This window comes from Leuresthes tenuis, unplaced genomic scaffold (genome assembly GCF_036924035.1).
Source record: "Leuresthes tenuis unplaced genomic scaffold, fLeuTen1.0.hap1 SCAF_3, whole genome shotgun sequence".
NCBI classification, from domain to species: domain Eukaryota; kingdom Metazoa; phylum Chordata; class Actinopteri; order Atheriniformes; family Atherinopsidae; genus Leuresthes; species Leuresthes tenuis.
Window position 1 is genome coordinate 12814829 of NW_027325357.1, and position 15867 is coordinate 12830695.

At 40.2% G+C, this 15867-nt stretch overlaps 2 protein-coding genes across 2 annotated transcripts in view; one reads left to right on the forward strand and one right to left on the reverse strand.

Moving 5' to 3' along the window:
• Positions 1-3108: 3108 nt before the first annotated feature.
• Positions 3109-15867, forward strand: part of poc1a (POC1 centriolar protein A) — a 37460-nt gene continuing 24701 nt past the window's right edge. The window contains exons 1-9 of the mRNA XM_072381875.1: positions 3109-3381; positions 6252-6336; positions 7392-7563; positions 7690-7869; positions 8081-8188; positions 8637-8752; positions 10925-11058; positions 15330-15398; positions 15589-15738. Coding sequence (XP_072237976.1) covers positions 3367-3381; positions 6252-6336; positions 7392-7563; positions 7690-7869; positions 8081-8188; positions 8637-8752; positions 10925-11058; positions 15330-15398; positions 15589-15738 — 1029 coding nt within the window. The 5' untranslated portion in view covers positions 3109-3366. The remainder of the gene's footprint in view (positions 3382-6251; positions 6337-7391; positions 7564-7689; positions 7870-8080; positions 8189-8636; positions 8753-10924; positions 11059-15329; positions 15399-15588; positions 15739-15867) is intronic.
• b9d2 (B9 domain containing 2) lies at positions 4449-5414 on the reverse strand. Its single transcript, XM_072381876.1, has one exon. It carries the CDS (start codon positions 5150-5152, stop codon positions 4625-4627), a length of 528 nt encoding a protein of 175 aa, XP_072237977.1. The 5' UTR covers positions 5153-5414; the 3' UTR covers positions 4449-4624.

A 15867-nucleotide genomic window follows, 5' to 3' on the forward strand; every position in this document is an offset into this window, starting at 1 on the left:
ATTTTGTAATGCCCTTTTCACTTCCACTAACATGAGGTCACCAGTAGATATCTGCACATAAACCAAGCACAAAACTAATCATTTCATCAACTTTTACAAACAAATCTCAAATTCCTCAGTCGTATTTTCATTTTTGTTGATGCATATTTACAAATTCGAATCTCTTTTATTACATTTAAGTCACTCGAATTAAGGAAAAACTAAAAACTTTCACCGGTGCAACACTTTATCATTTTAAAATGGTAACAGAAACTTCAAATTTTTAGATAACAGACTTGGCTGCATATAGCCTTTGATAAAACCTACAGTCTGATTTGGGAATATGGTATTTTCATTACAGAGAGGTAGATTATGGATAAATACTGGTGTACTAGCTCCATCAGCCTCATTTTGATTTTTTTCCCAAATCAGACCAGAAATCTAAGCAACTTCTGGCTTATGGACAGCTTCTAAAAATTCAAAGTATTTTTCATTTTAACTGATATCCAGCAAACATGTGTACGTGGGCCCCACATGCTTGGACTACATAGATACTGTGTGGGCTAATAATCTTGGGCTCCCTTGGATTAACTAAGAAGAACCAATATGAGCAAAACCCAGTGGGCATACGTATGGGCTCAAAGTGGGCAACACAATTGGGACCCATTTGGATTAGTAATTGGTTCAAACATGGGTAAACACAATTAATCTCATATGGGTTAATGTTATGGGTCTGAGATGGGACACCAGCAGATAATCAGCATATGGTTTCAGATGGGAAGCACAGATGAAGTCCACCTGGCCAAACCAGCTTGGTCAAGGATGGGCAAACCTGAGCCACTGCATTACAGTAACTTATTTGACACACATCATAAAACCTTAGAAATCGAGTAAACTGAGACCCACTTTAATGGGTTAATAATGTTAAGAATTGTGATTCATTTGCCAAAATAAATTAATGAATATTTCCAATACAAGTTGTGTTTTTTTTTTTTTTGCTTCTTGGTTGACAAAAGAAACGTGACGGAAACAGTTGTTTTCTGGATAAGATCCCGTAAAACGTGAAGAAAGTAAATGTTTCAACTTTAAGTAGCAGTTATAAATGAGTCAAGGAGATAAAAAAAAAACTGCATAAACATCCTTTACTGAAAAGGAAAAAGTGTCCATGGACAAAGGCCAGATTATTTTCAGTGAACTCCGTCCTCTTTCCTTGAAAGATATGCAATATTTACTTTCCTGCCATGTGACCTTGGAGCGCTGCTCAAGAGCTGTTTGTCCCATGGGAAAGATCTAACTCTGCAAGTGTTATTGTGTGCGTTTATGTGGGTGTGTGCATGCGTGAAGGACTCGAGACTGACGTCCTTTTACAACTTCTAAATAAGGAAGGATTCCAGGTCATTCTCTGCTAGCTTCCGTCTCAATGGGTTTCACCTTTGTTGAGAAACACTGGAACCACCGGTGACTGTGCCTCATGCAGATTAGCTTGAGTATGTCCACTTTACTGTAAGTAGTTGTAAGAAATGCTGATGAAATTGTGATGATCATAAAATAATCTTGACATGTACATTCCAAACAAATGATAAACTCACTCCCTTCTTAGTATTTCACTAAAATCAAGAGAGATATTAAGAGTGTGCTGCTTGTTTTTGTGATTACATTCTAAAAACAGACACAAGGCCATATAGTGTAAATATTTTTCAACCCACCTAATTACAGCTTGTAATCCCACACAAATAAGGAGTATGAAGGGTGAATCACAATAGTAATTCTAGTAATTTCCTACCTGAAGCCACAAGGGGATTTGGGTAAAGTAAAAGGTCAACAAAGATTGTTATTACGTGAATGACTTATTTTTGAAATGTCAAACTTAAATGCTTGAATTTCCATTTGGGTAGAATCTTTGTAGCCATCTGTTGATTCGAATGATTTCCTTTCTATCCGTGAGTGGAGGTGAACAATAGGTTACAAAACGTCTTAATCCTCTGGAGATCTATATTCAGGTGACTTCAGATGACCTATATTCAGTCATGTAACCTCTGTCTTTACTGTGGCAACAACTCACTGCACATTTGCATGTGTGACACTCAGAGCAGACAACACCGCGAACCAGACCCCACAAACTCTATGGGCTTGAAGGGTTTGCATTATTTTGTGCATACTGAAATGAGTGAGGATGCACCACTAAGTATCAAGTGATAGGATGAAAGGCCTTGAGGCAATGTCAAGCTTTATCACTTCATCCCAAGGTCAGAATGTGTTGTTAGGACCTTATTCATTTGGTTTACATACTAAAGGTTTGACCCCCCCCCCCCCCCCCCCCCCCCCCCCCCCCCCCCACACACACACACACACACACACACACAAATAAAAAAGCACATGTGTAAGCAATCTAATATATAACAATACAAGGACTCTTCACTAGCACCAATTGAACTCTTCTTTTTTTTTATCTTAACAAGCCAAAATGTCTGCTTCAACATCTTCTGGTGTCTAATCTAACCAACGTGAGCAAAATGTATTCAGGAATATGTTAAGATAAGATAAGATATATGTTAAGACTTAAGATAGTATTTAATAAGAATTGTTTCTGTATATGGGTTTTAATGCAACAAGTGCTACTAGCACTCATTTCACAACAGATGAAATATAAATGTAGATATATTACTGGATCAAAAAAAAAACCCTGCTACATTACCTGGTGAAAATGTATATAATAGATAAAGTGTACTTGCACAAAATGGAAATGTTCAAGCAAAATGCAAGTATCTTGTGTTAAGTAGTCCTACAGTAAAAATGCATTTGTTTACCAAAATCTTTCCCACATCTTCCAGGACAAAAATCACCCGTTTAGAATTAAGGCAATATTTATAGATCAAAGTTAGAGCAAACATAACGTTGTAAGCATACTTTCAATTTCTCACAAAACCTTAGTGCACCGCTTCTGACATCTGGTGGCAACTGAAGGTCATTACACTTTCACACGGTTTGAAATGAAAAGCTTCACTTTTGACTATCTGGATTTATTCATGTCAGGAAAAATTGTTCCCTTTAGTTTTTTCATTTGTTTGTACACTTAATTTGGCATTATCCGTAGATGTTTATCAACGTTTCTGTCGAACAAAACGTTACTGGGGGGGTAGAAGTTCCCCTTTAAGAACTCTGACCAACTGTTCAGCGCCCAATAGCGGCGCGTAAACTGAACTTTGTTGTTGTCAGCAACTAGCAGCTAGCTTTAAGCTAATGTTAGCAAACCGGTGAGCTAACCGGGCGACATTGTGCATCCCACTCGTCCTAATAGTGGAGCTGAGTGCGGTTATAGTTCGGGCATAACGGTCACATCAGCACTGAGTTGCTCTCACCGGGTGATTGCCACGGATATTAGGAAAAATGACTTCTTCGCTGGTGAGTTTAGAAGCATGGTACTTGTTACCCGAGCAACTGAAATGAAGTGCGTTTCTTATTTGTAGTGTTACGCCTTTTTTTTTTAATAAGCTTATTTGTAATTTGATTCATTACTGTTGTGGATTGTTTTTTATATGGAATAGGCGCATTATCCCAAGTACAATTCACCCTACCCCTATTTAACAAGTAACGGGTTATTGTTACACTTAATGTCATTGTGAGATGTCTGCAGGTGCTATGAGAACGTAAAGATGCGCCAGACAGGCAGTAATGTTAACAAATCAGAGACAGTAGTCTTCAAAAGTCTTTAACAAATGTGTAAGAAATGTGTCTTACAGAACCCACTTTGATTTGAGCAAAAATATCTCTCTTTATACTTTGTATGGCATACAACCCCAGCCATTGTTTACTAAAATATAAAGGATATATTGCTGTAATGAGTTGCTTGTGTTATAATATAATGCACATATCGTCATGTGTAGAAGCTAAACTGAGCACTCAGCTGGAAGCTATGTGTTAAATACAGGGATAATTTATGTAATTTTGGGTAGCTTATTTCAGGTTGTAAAAGCTGAAGACCTGGCCTTTTTTGGTGCACTTGTACAGCCTGTTGCAATAGTACATAAAGCTTCATTTGTGTTGCCATTATTATAGAGGTGTCTTTCCACTAGTGAAGTTGTGCTGGATAATGTTCCGAAGACAACGTCTTCGGCATTTTTTGGAAAAGTATCAGACACATCTGCACTCCAACTCAACAATGCTAATTACAATCTCCACAAATAAAAAAATCTGAACATTGTATCCTATGAAAAGGTTTGATTTATAGCCTCTTGAGTTGCATCAGTGTTTCCAGGTGCATCTCCAGCTTTATAATGTAAATAAGCTTAAGTTTCTCAGTTACTCGTAAAATATGGGATGTATTAACTATTCAAAATAATTCTAAGATGTTTTAAAAAGGTTAGTAAATATGAGTTTGGAGCATCACTGTATTGTGAATTCACTTAAGTAGACGGCATCAAATAGGCGTGTTTTGTGGATGATGTAGTACATCTCAACTAGGAACCAACTTCATTTACAGTAGTTTATTTACACATAGGTGCATTTAGAATGTAAAAACGCAAACAGAATTTAGAAAAATGTACAAAAATGACTAAATGTGAGTTATAAGATTAATATTCGGTCCACGACTGTCCAACATTAAATCCTTAACAATTTTCCAAAGTTTTTTTTTCCTTTCAAGGTCTCAGCTCTCGACGCCATATTTGTCAAAGTGCCTCATAATAACTCCCAGCTCCAGCTCCACTGTCCCCATGGCTTCCGTCTGTAGTCTGTATCTGTCCGCCCCACTGTATATCAGGTCTGGGCTGCGGAGTTGGGGACCTCCGCCGACAAAAATTTGCGCAAGTTGCTCTTGCCAGGAGCCAAGAGGCCTCCATGTCACACAGCTTATCCGGTGATGTCCGGGGGCGGAAGGGACGTGGCAGTAGCCATAACCGTACAGCTGGCAGCGTCCGTAAGAGTCCTGGTGCCAAACTTGGAGGTGAAACTTTGGCCACCCTTGGAGTCCTTTGGTCGCGTAGTGCAAATCAATTGGGTGACTCCAGTACGCCATGTCTCCGGTTTGGGGGATGTCTACCTGGGTCTGACCCTCCTTCAGCCCCGATAGAAGACGCCATGCTCCTCCGGTGTGAACTCCCCATTTGCAAAATAGACTGCTTTGCGGGAAACCACTGGCCCCGACGATCTGTCCTATAATATGCAGCTCCGCCATGTCACAACTGTCCTCTTTAACCACAACATACGTCTCTCAATGTCCAGTTTTCTGCCTCTCGGTTCACCGGAGAGTCTCACGGTTAGCAGTGGCTAGCACTAGCACAGCTCACGTCTCCTTGGTAACCCAGCCTGCCCTGTTGCTGAACCCTATAGCATTACACCCTGTGTACAGTCTGTCAGGCAGCACTTCCTGTTGAGGTCTGATTCACATTCAAAGCGGGATTGGACACTCAAAACTCGTTTGTTTTAAAGTATTGTTAGTTAATTGCTAACATTATACCTAAATAGTCGCTGCTTTAATTGGTGAAATCTAGTGGTGGTAGCAAAAATTAAGAGTTTTTGCCTTACAGGCTAAACATGGGGTATAAGGTATTTGACATTCCTCTTGATTTTAGAATTAAAATGTGTGGGCTACCTGGAAGATAAATCATAATTTTATTATAATTGGGGATTATCGAGCCTCAGCATGATTTGTTTGATTGGGTTGTCTAAAATTTAAGTTTTCTTTTACTCTTTATTTTTATTTTATTTTAAGAAGAATACTATTAAACAGCACCACCTAGTGGTTCAATTCCTTCTCATAGCATATTGCTTTTTTTTTGCCTTACAGGCTAAACATAGGGCATGCAAAAACTATTTATTTGAACGTCACAAAACTTAGTTCAGAGGTGAAACTAATGATGTAAGTTTCAAATACTTTCTTCTAAAACATAAAATCTGGATTTCATCTTGTGCTTTTCTTAAGGATTCTTCCTTTGAATTCCATTGTTATTTTTTTATTTAATCATTTTAATTTTAGTTATTGCCTTTTTTTCTTTTCTCAAGTAACATTTTGTTGACTGCTAACTGCACGAAGAATTTCCCCTTGGGAATAATAAAGTTTGCTTTACTTTATTTGATCGTAGAAGTTTCAGGTTATTGAGTTGGTGTCTGTCGAATTGTTAATCTCACACTGAGAAAGTTAGACGTGGCTTGATTCCACTTCCTTTTAGTTATACTGGGACAAAGATGGTGGTGGCCCAAATAAATGGCCAAGTCGAACTCTAATTTTGGCTTGACTTAACTGCGCATGTAACTGTTTTTCTCTGTCGACGTAGGCTGATCCGACCCTCGAGAGGCATTTCAAGGGTCACAGGGACACCGTGACAAGTGTGGACTTCAGCTGCAACATGAAACAGATTGGTAATTGCTTCCTGCTGTTTTCTTTGTACAATGGCAATTCCATAAAGGTTGGGATGCTGTGTGAAATGTGAATAAAAAGAGAATGCAATGATTTGTAAATCTCACAAACTAATGTTTTATTTACAGTGGAGCATAGAAAACGAATCAAATGCTGAAAGGGAGACATTTTACTATTTCATGAAAAGTGTTAGTTAACCTTGAATGTAATGGCAGCAACATGTCTCACAAGGGTTGGAACAGACCATGTTCACCGCTTAGTAGCGTCCCTTCTTTTTTTCAAGGAGGATTTGTAAACATCTGGGAACTGACATCTGCACCTTTGGGAGAGGAACGATGTCTGATGCTTGTCTGTTACGGGATTCTACAACAGAGAAGAAAGCTTGACAGTCAGACAAGACAGACAATGCAAACCGGCGTGCACACTCACACTTACTTGGGTCAATTTAGAGCCACCAATTAACTGAACACGCGGCGTATTAACTGTATTTACAGACAGTGGTTTCTAGAAGTGTTCCTGATGCTGTGATTTTCATGGCTGAATCCTGTCTTATTGAATTAGCATCTGAGGGCCACAGATCACAGGCATCAGATATTTATTCCAGGCTCTGTTCCGTTCGCACCGAGGTGTCTCCACTGTAGATGATGGAAAAGCCTTTGCAGTTTTACTTCTACCCGATCGTGTTACTGACCTGTTGCCAGGGAACCTTCTTAGTTGCAACCCGTTCGTCCAGCTGTTTTGTTAGCACCAATTTCACAGCCTTTCGTTTACCTGTTCCAACCTTTTTGAAACGTGTTGAAAGGTGTCATTAGATTTAAGACGAGCTAATATTTTTCGTGAATTCTCCCACTTCCACAATTTGATATGTTTTCTATTTTCTGCTGTTGATAAAATAGTGGTTTATGAGATCTGGGAATCATTGTATTCTGTTTTTAACTCCATTTTAAACAGCACCCCCAACATTTCTGGACTTGGAGTTGTATTTGTGTGTCTGAGGCTCGACCTCTGTTCTTTTCTGTTATCAATCCACTCGTGTGTTTACTTCCTCCCCTCCCAGCCACAGGCTCTATGGACTCCTGTGTGATGATCTGGAACATGAAGCCTCAAATGCGAGCTTATCGCTTTGATGGGCACAAAGAAGCTGTCACTTCTGTTCAGTTTTCTCCGTCTGGCCACCTGGTGGCATCGGCGTCCAGAGACAAGACTGTACGTCTTTGGGTCCCCAGCATGTAGGTTTTCAAGTAGCGTCATTGCCGTCGAGTGTGCTTCACCCCAGAATGACCATTCAGGAAAATGACAAAAACAAGACCGACTGCCTACCTTTTACATTTTGGTGATGTGTTGTGTGAATGCAGGAAGGCAGAGTCAACGGTGTTCAGGGCTCACACTGCCACTGTGCGCAGTGTGAACTTTTCTGGTGATGGACAAACTCTGGTCACAGCCTCTGATGACAAGACCATCAAATTGTGGACAGTTCACAGGCAGAAGTTCCTCTTTTCTCTCAATCAGCACATCAACTGGGTCCGCTGTGCTAAGTATGAGACACTCGTGTACATGCATTTGTTACCAAAAATGTTAAGCTATCGTATTGTTTTTTAAGTTGAATGTACGGTAATTTGCTATGCAGATATTTTGGTGTTTGTGATGTATGTGTAACCATTTTTTAAAAACATTTTTCCCATCTTTGTTATCTATTTAGCATCCAGCCCAGCTCTTTGTTTAAGATTTTCCCTGCATTTGTTGCAGGTTTTCTCCAGATGACCGTTTGATTGTCTCATCCAGTGATGATAAGACTATAAAGCTGTGGGACAAGAGCAGTAGAGAGTGCATTCATTCTTTCCTTGAACACGCTGGGTGAGCACTTAAGTCCAGAATGATGATTTGGAAACATTTCAGTCAACCAGAACTAAGCAAAATGAGACTGCTTTGATCTGTTTACCATGTGTTGCCCTGTTAAGACTTTTGTGATGAATTCCCGTAAATCTGTAATCACATGTTTCCTTCGAAGATTTCATTTGAAAGCCTCCGATAATGTTTAAGCTTCAAATAGATTTTTGTTATCATTATTTCTAAAGCCTGTGAACCAAAATGTGTGATATTATTGCACTTTATGCAGCATGTTCAGCCAACCAAGCTGCACTACTCTCAGAGTATTTCGACTTGTGAGAATGCATCTCACGCGCACAAGCTTTTGTTGTTTAGAACAAATGTCAAAGGGAAACTGCACACGACGTTCACCTTGACTCTTGAGTTTATGAGTTAAAATCGGCTTATTGTGCGTTTGTTTTTTATTCCTTTCAAGTTATGCAAACCACGTGGGTTTTCATCCCAGTGGAACATGCATTGCTGCTGCTAGTACTGACAACTCTGTGAAGGTGTGGGACATCAGATCCCATAAGATGCTTCAGCACTACCAAGGTAAAGACACTTCATGAACCTTCTGATGGAGCAACAACCACAATTTACATTCAGGCGCAGCACGTTTTTTAGCTTTAAAACCAAACTAATGTTTCCATAAGTTAAGCACAGCCACATCGCTCATAAAGACATTTATAGAGTAACATAATGCTTTTAGACTCTCAGTTTAGACAGACAGTTTATCAACTCATTGTGCCCTGTTGTTGTTGTATCGGTTTATATTTAAGTATACAATAAATCCAAAGTAAGAATTCTCCTTCAAATGCAGATTAAATGTACAGCAAGCGGAAATAATGCTTCAGTGAAATTAAGATTTGAATCACATGATCAGAGTGGTAATCAAGACCAAATGTTGATGTCATTTTGTCAGTGTGCCACTCAGACTGATTGTTCTAATCATCTCTCCTAAACGGATTTCAGTCGTGAGATCTAATAATGGATAATCACATCTGCCTGAGTAGATTCAGCACGAGGATAAAAGCTCCTCCTCCTCCTTTTCTCTTTCCCTCAGCTTCACTTTACATCTGTGTTTTTCCAGTGTGGCTTCCTCTAAGTGACAAACTGTGGTTAAAAATGTTGTGTGGTAAATGGTTACCCATGGGAATTGTTCATAATTAGGAGCACTTGCAGGTAAATGTACATCATGTCCGGTTTAAGTTGCCGCATTAGAAAACCCCCATATTGCTTCTTTCAGAGGTGTTGCTGTGAGGCTTTGTTGGCTTTTAGCTGTCCCAGCTTATAGTATTGTGGTTAATTCCTATGGGTTTGTTAAGCACAAGGTGTGAAGCTTGTTCTCAGTCCTTGCATTAACCTGTCCTATGCTAGACAATACAACGTCCCTGCTTTCTCTCTGCTCATTGCAGCTATTCAGCAGCTCTTTTTAGCGGGAGGTATTAGTATGCCTTTGCACCAGTAAGCCAGCAGAGGGACCCATGGCTCGCTAAATGTGCTCTGTCCTCATTTTGGATAGATAGCGTTCAACATATGGCAGAGTAATTTGAAGACGGGGGACGTTCTGATCACTTGCTAAAGGCGACCTTACTCGATGTAACAGCCTGTGTTAAAATGATCAAGTCTTTTTCGATAATCAATGGCCGGAGCAGCGAGACGCAGTGCAGTCGTGCACTTCAGTGGCAAACACCCCGTTGGGATGTCTGCGAGCACGATGGCGGACAACATTACCTGAGTCGCTTTTAAATAACTGACCCGTTCCCTCTTCCAGTAAAAAGAGGAAAAACAAAATGCCCTGGAATCAATAATAAAGGCTGACCAGTCACACAAGCCAAATGTTTTTATTTGATATTCTGACACTTGGTTTGGTTGACTGAAGAAGAATGAACTAATTTCACAAACTGGTTGATCAATTATGTCTTTAAACCAAATTACCAATCATTTTATGGTTCCATGATCTCAGCTGTGTGATTTATTATTTTTTGTATTTTGTTTGTGCTGCAATATTTCAAATAGAATGACAGTAAATGTAATAGTTTCCAAACTTTGAGGGGGGGGGGGGGGGGGGGGGGGGGCATTAGATATCATCTTTTGCTCAACCACTTTAGGTCCACGCTATGTTCAGGCTCAGCCCTAAAGCTGTAATCTGACAAGAGCTGGCCGTTTATTGACTTGCTTCTGGAAGCTGTACGATTGAGGAAAGATGCTACATGTTCGTAAACTGACTTACAATGGAGGAAGAAATAAGTACTTAAACAAAGCACAGCTTTTATTAACTTTTACCTTCTTTATGATTCAATGCATTCATTTTGTTTCTCAGTAAGGCCGCAGTATGCTCAGTGCCTCCTGAAAAACTCAAGTCAAGCAAAAATGCCGTTTTTATGTGTTTTATAACATGTCTGGAGCACAATGAGAGTTTCAAGATGTTTTGTGGACCACACACTTAACATTGAGCAAAAAGTGGTTGATAGTGATTTTCATGCTCTTTTGTCATAATAAAGTTTTTTTCCCACTTTTTTACAGAGGCGAACATGTGATACTGCATGTAGAACAGTGTCTGTTAGTGATAGGAACCCCCCCCTTTCAGCAGCCTTCCTTGAGAAACAGTTGGATTTTTTTCCGACTCTTGGTCCCAAATTGAAGAAGGATTTTTAGTTTGGATTTCAGCATGAAAATGTCCGTTTCAAGTCCTGCCATTAACTCTGTGTTTGTGTGTTCCAGTCCACAGTGGGGTGGTGAACAGTTTGTCTTTCCATCCCTCTGGCGATTTCCTAATCACTGCATCCAGCGACTCCACAATGAAAATACTGGATCTTGTGGAGGGCAAGCTACTGTATACACTGCATGGACACCAGGTAGAAACACACACACACACACACACACCACACATAAGTATCGTTGTGATATCCTGTGCCTGGTCATGACCTGGACAGGTCACGTCTGTCCTCCTTTCTCTGTGAGAGAGCGCAGAGAGAGTTTGGAGTGGACAGCTACGTGTGAGTGTTTGACATCTCCGTTGTGCGTGTTTGATTGTCTAAAGTGTGTGTAAGTGTGTGCCTATGATGCCTTTTTTTTTTGTATGTGGTGTATTTTAGTACTTGCCTGGCGAGCAGTCAGCCCACTCACAATGAGTCATCTCAGGGATGCTGGAAGGAAACAGAACTGTGTTTCTGCCTCCGTTCCCGTTCTGGATCCGCTCTCTTTCTTCTCTTACTTCTTTCTGGTTCTGTATTGTCGTTTTTTCCTCAGACTTCAGCGAACCCTCCTCCGAGCCACCTCCGCAATCATCCTCATTTTCCTCTTTCACTTCTGTTCTTGATCCTCACTCCCCTCTATGTCCTACATTTCACATTTTGGCTGGCTGGACTGGCTGGCCGGACGGCGCACTGACTGTGTCTGTTTGTTTGAACAGCTGATGGACTGGCTTGCTGGCTAGTTGTGGAAATCGGTGGCTTGCCAGTACCACATGTGGTCCATCTGTTTATCTATCCCCCTGCACACGTTGCCTGTCTCTCATTTAGTCGTTTATGTATGTGTCACCTGTGTTTCTCTCTAGCTGCTGGCCAAGATGAATCTCTTTGTCCAGCTGAAAAAAGCATTTTTCTTTCTCTCTTCCTGCCTCCAGATTTTTCATCTCTTCTACTTTGTCTCAGTTTCTGTTGTTGTTCTTTTTGGCTCTGTGGTATCACCACCAATCTGTTGGTGCTTGGACCACTCAGAGTGCTAATTGTCTCTCCTGTCGCATATCTAGAGATGGGAGAGACCCCCATCTGTTCAGTGTGGGTGTGTAGGTTAATGTGTTTATGTGTCTGCTAGCATGTGTTGTACTGTGTATACGTGTGGTCCCACATGCCTGCTCTTCATATGAAAACAGATAAATGTTGTTCTCTTGGATTGGACAAGCATGTTGTTTACCTAGCCTCAGGAGGATATTACCTGGCTGGGGTGAACTGTGGTGATTCAGGTTAGTTTGTCTCTGTGCCACTGTCAGATATCTGACTTTCCCAATGTTTTCTGAAATCTTTCTTCCAACAACTTGAGCAGTAAGTCCAAACAGCTTTTTGAAACCCCGTGGACCAGATAAGATACAATGCATCATTGACACGTAAGCAAGGAATGGGTGATGATGAGAAGTGAGAAACGATTTAAGACATTTACTAGCAAGCGTCACTAAAAAGATGTCACTCTGCTGCATGTGAATTTATTTTACAGCTTTTTCTCTGTCTGTCAGAATGATGGACAGGGTCATAAAAACTCAGTCAGCATTCTGTGACCTCCTATGCCCTGTGGTGGTTGCAGACACACTATAGACCTCCAGGCCATAGCTTCTCAAAGTGCTGTCAGCACAAGGATACCTGGATGCACTGAGTAATGTGTTGAGGTCAGCAATGATGCCCACATGAACCTGAACAATAGCTCATTAGTAATGCATTAGTAATGCACACATTCTGGACTGAGGGTCCTATTACAAATGGTCAAGAAGTGGTTATTGACAGTGCTGTGAATTACCTAACATTATGGTGCTTATCAGGTATATTTGTCATTGCGTGAGAAGGTAAACACCAAACTGCACTAAGGACTGATGTTGTAAGTCCTCTGCTGCATGTATGCTCATTAAGCCCTGGGCATCACTGTTGGTTCATTTCTTTATGTTTAGTTGCTCATATGAGCAACATTTTAGTTTCCAAATGAGTTTTTCTAAAGGCAGGTTCCAGTGTTGTGCTCATGATTATTGTGTTCGATAACAAATAGGGGCTCAGACTGATCGACTTCTGGCTGGGAAGTCAGATTTTCGAGCAGGGAAGTAATAAAAGGTACTAGGTATGGCTTATTTTTGTTGCTGTTATTTATTAAAAAAAAAAAACATTGGATAAAGTACTGGTAGAGGAATGATCAGTTCTTTCTTTCTTAAGTTTTTTCACCCAACTTCTTTCTTAAGTTAAGTGAACTATATATCTGCTGATGAGAACTTGCTAAAGAGTTTTGAAAGCAGCATGATTTGCTGGAAAGATGAGGAGGCTGAATGTTGCGCCTCTTAGCTCGGCGCGTCATGTAAAAATCCCCTGCACTTCTGAATGGCTAGTTGTTATCTGACCTGGGGCCCCAAACAAAGTGTTTTTTTTTATTTTTTATTTATTCATTTATTTGTTTTGTTTTTTAATGTTATGTCCCCTTTTAATTGCTGCACATGCTTTCTAAGACTGTTTCATGAAAGAGCAACTGGATTAAGATGCAATATGTAATGTGGATTAGGGATAAATAAATTACATTTTATAACTGCAGATGATGGGAGATTTTAGAGAAATAACAGCATAACCATGTACCACAATAAAAACAGTGAATGTATGTAATCATTTTTGTTTGTTCTTTTTCACGTAACACATATGTTGTCTGTCTGGTTTTTTTTTTTGCAGTCCCTGTTCATTTATCAGAAGACAAAATGTGCTAGTTAGGTTCATTGCTGTGTCAAAGTGTGTGTGTGTGCGTGTGTGTGTGTGGCAAGTGCCAGCCTGGCAGCAGGCATTAGTCAGAGCAGAGACAGAACATGCTGTCTGTCAGGCCGTCGCGTTGCCATAGTTACACTGTCTGCTTCTCTCAGGTGCTTCTGGGAAACCATTCCTCACCCAAACCAGCCTGTCTGCTTGCCAGCCACAGGACACGGCTCTCCTTTTTTCCCCCCTCTCAGCAGCAACCCTGTTCATTTCTTTTCCAGTCTTTTGTTTGTTCTTCCCTTCTTCTTCTCTTCTCATGCAGTCAGAGGGTTGTGAAGTGGAAAAACAAGAGAGAGCAGGATTTCTGAGTTTTAGGATTGCGTCCCAAGTTTACGCACGTTCACTCAAACACAACGTACAGTATGCCAGAGTCCTGACATGCCCTGTTTTTCTTTTTTTTCTTCTGAATTTCTGGCTCGGCTCCTGTGTGATCTCACCCCACCTGAGTCTCTGCTTTTGGTTATCGATTGCTCTTCTGCAGCTCCACACACCCACCCATCTTCCACAAACACACACATTTAACCAGCTTGTGTGTTTGTATGATCCGTTCCAGTCATCTGTAAAGTGTAAATCCCCCCCTATTTATATCAACATGTAGATCTTAAGGACGTTTCTTGGCAAAGAAGATATATTATAATTATTTATGCTATTTTAAGTTACTGTATGTATGGCTTGGAAATTAATGAATGGGCTGAAAATCTTCTAAAGGTTACATATGTAAATTCCTGGTTTTCTCTGACATAACAGCTGAATGCGTTATTTATCACAAAATAAACACAAGCAGCAAGTTTTTGCAATTCAGTAGCTTAGCCAGGCTATTGTTTGTCATAAAAAGCCAAAAAACCCAAAAAACTTTCACAATCAAGCAGTTACCAAATTAGTGGATGAACTGATTATTTTTTTTTATTATTATTTTTTAACTGACTGGTCTATCATTTGAGTGAGTTTTTTCATTTTTACTTGTAGTGTATTTTAGTTTTGGTTCACATTTAGAATAAGAATGTGAATAAGAAAAGGTGAAGGGAAACCCTAATGCTAATGCACTTAAAAGTTGAGTTGTCTTTCGCCGGTTATAAAGAAGAGTTGCTGCTCATTGGGGAAAATGGAAATTATTATGCAAATTGTATCTCATTTTGTGAGAATTAATGATGTGACTCAATCAATTTTCAATCTGAGCCAGCAAACAAACTCACGTAACTCACGGACATCTTCCTAGATCTAATAGAATTCCCTACATTCCCAGGCATTAAAGTACTTCTCTCTCCTTTTTGCTCTTGTGGATGTCCACTGCAGTTGTTTTTTTTAGTTAGAACAGGTATTTTTTCGGCCTGTACCGCTACCCTCTTGCAACATTATGCAGCCTGGTTAATTTCCTTTAAATCAGTCAATTGAAATGTCTCATTCAGGTCACTTCAGAATTGATTTGCTGGTGAATGGAAACTTGAATAATGTATTTCTTCACCCCCACCCCTGCGACTTTAGCAAAGCTTCCATAGCTAATAGTTTAAGGATTATTGTTTTTGTTGTCATTTTCTTTGTTGTTGTTGTTCCAGAAGTTAGAAAAAAGTAGGACATGAGTTTATTGCGTTATCGCTCCATTCTCCTTCTTTCTGTTTCATATTCCTTCTCTCCAGGGTCCAGCCACCTGTGTGGCCTTCTCTAGGACGGGGGAGTACTTTTCCTCTGGAGGCTCTGACGAACAGGTGATGGATGACTCTTCTTTCTAAGCATAAACATGAAACTAAATATAGTCTGATGAATGGTCCGGCTTCTTACTTTGCACTCTAAGCTCCACCGTTTGTTTTCTGTCTGTTTCTGAAACTGTTTCTGTCTTTTTTGTAAAAATTTTCTTGACCTGTATTGTTTCAGAATTAATTGATCGTCTCTTTGCAGGTAATGGTTTGGAAGAGCAACTTTGACTGCACTGAATCCAGTAACGGTGTCAGACTGCAACATCAAAGGGCATCCAGCTTGCAGGCACCACCAACCAGCTCCACAACTCACCTTCACCATAACTCTCATCCATCTGTCCTTCGTAGCCAGGTAAGTCCAGTCAGCAAGGGGCAAACACACTTGTCGCCAGCTCTTGCCATTATTCAGCGTGCCTCATAGAAATGTACAAGACATGTAGGAAAGAGAGCAAAGGACTTGCAGATAAAGGTCCGTCCTGTC

Bases quoted from the DNA above. Each gene is read 5' to 3' on its own strand.
- b9d2 (XM_072381876.1), bottom strand. From the start codon at position 5,152: ATGGCGGAGCTGCATATTATAGGACAGATCGTCGGGGCCAGTGGTTTC.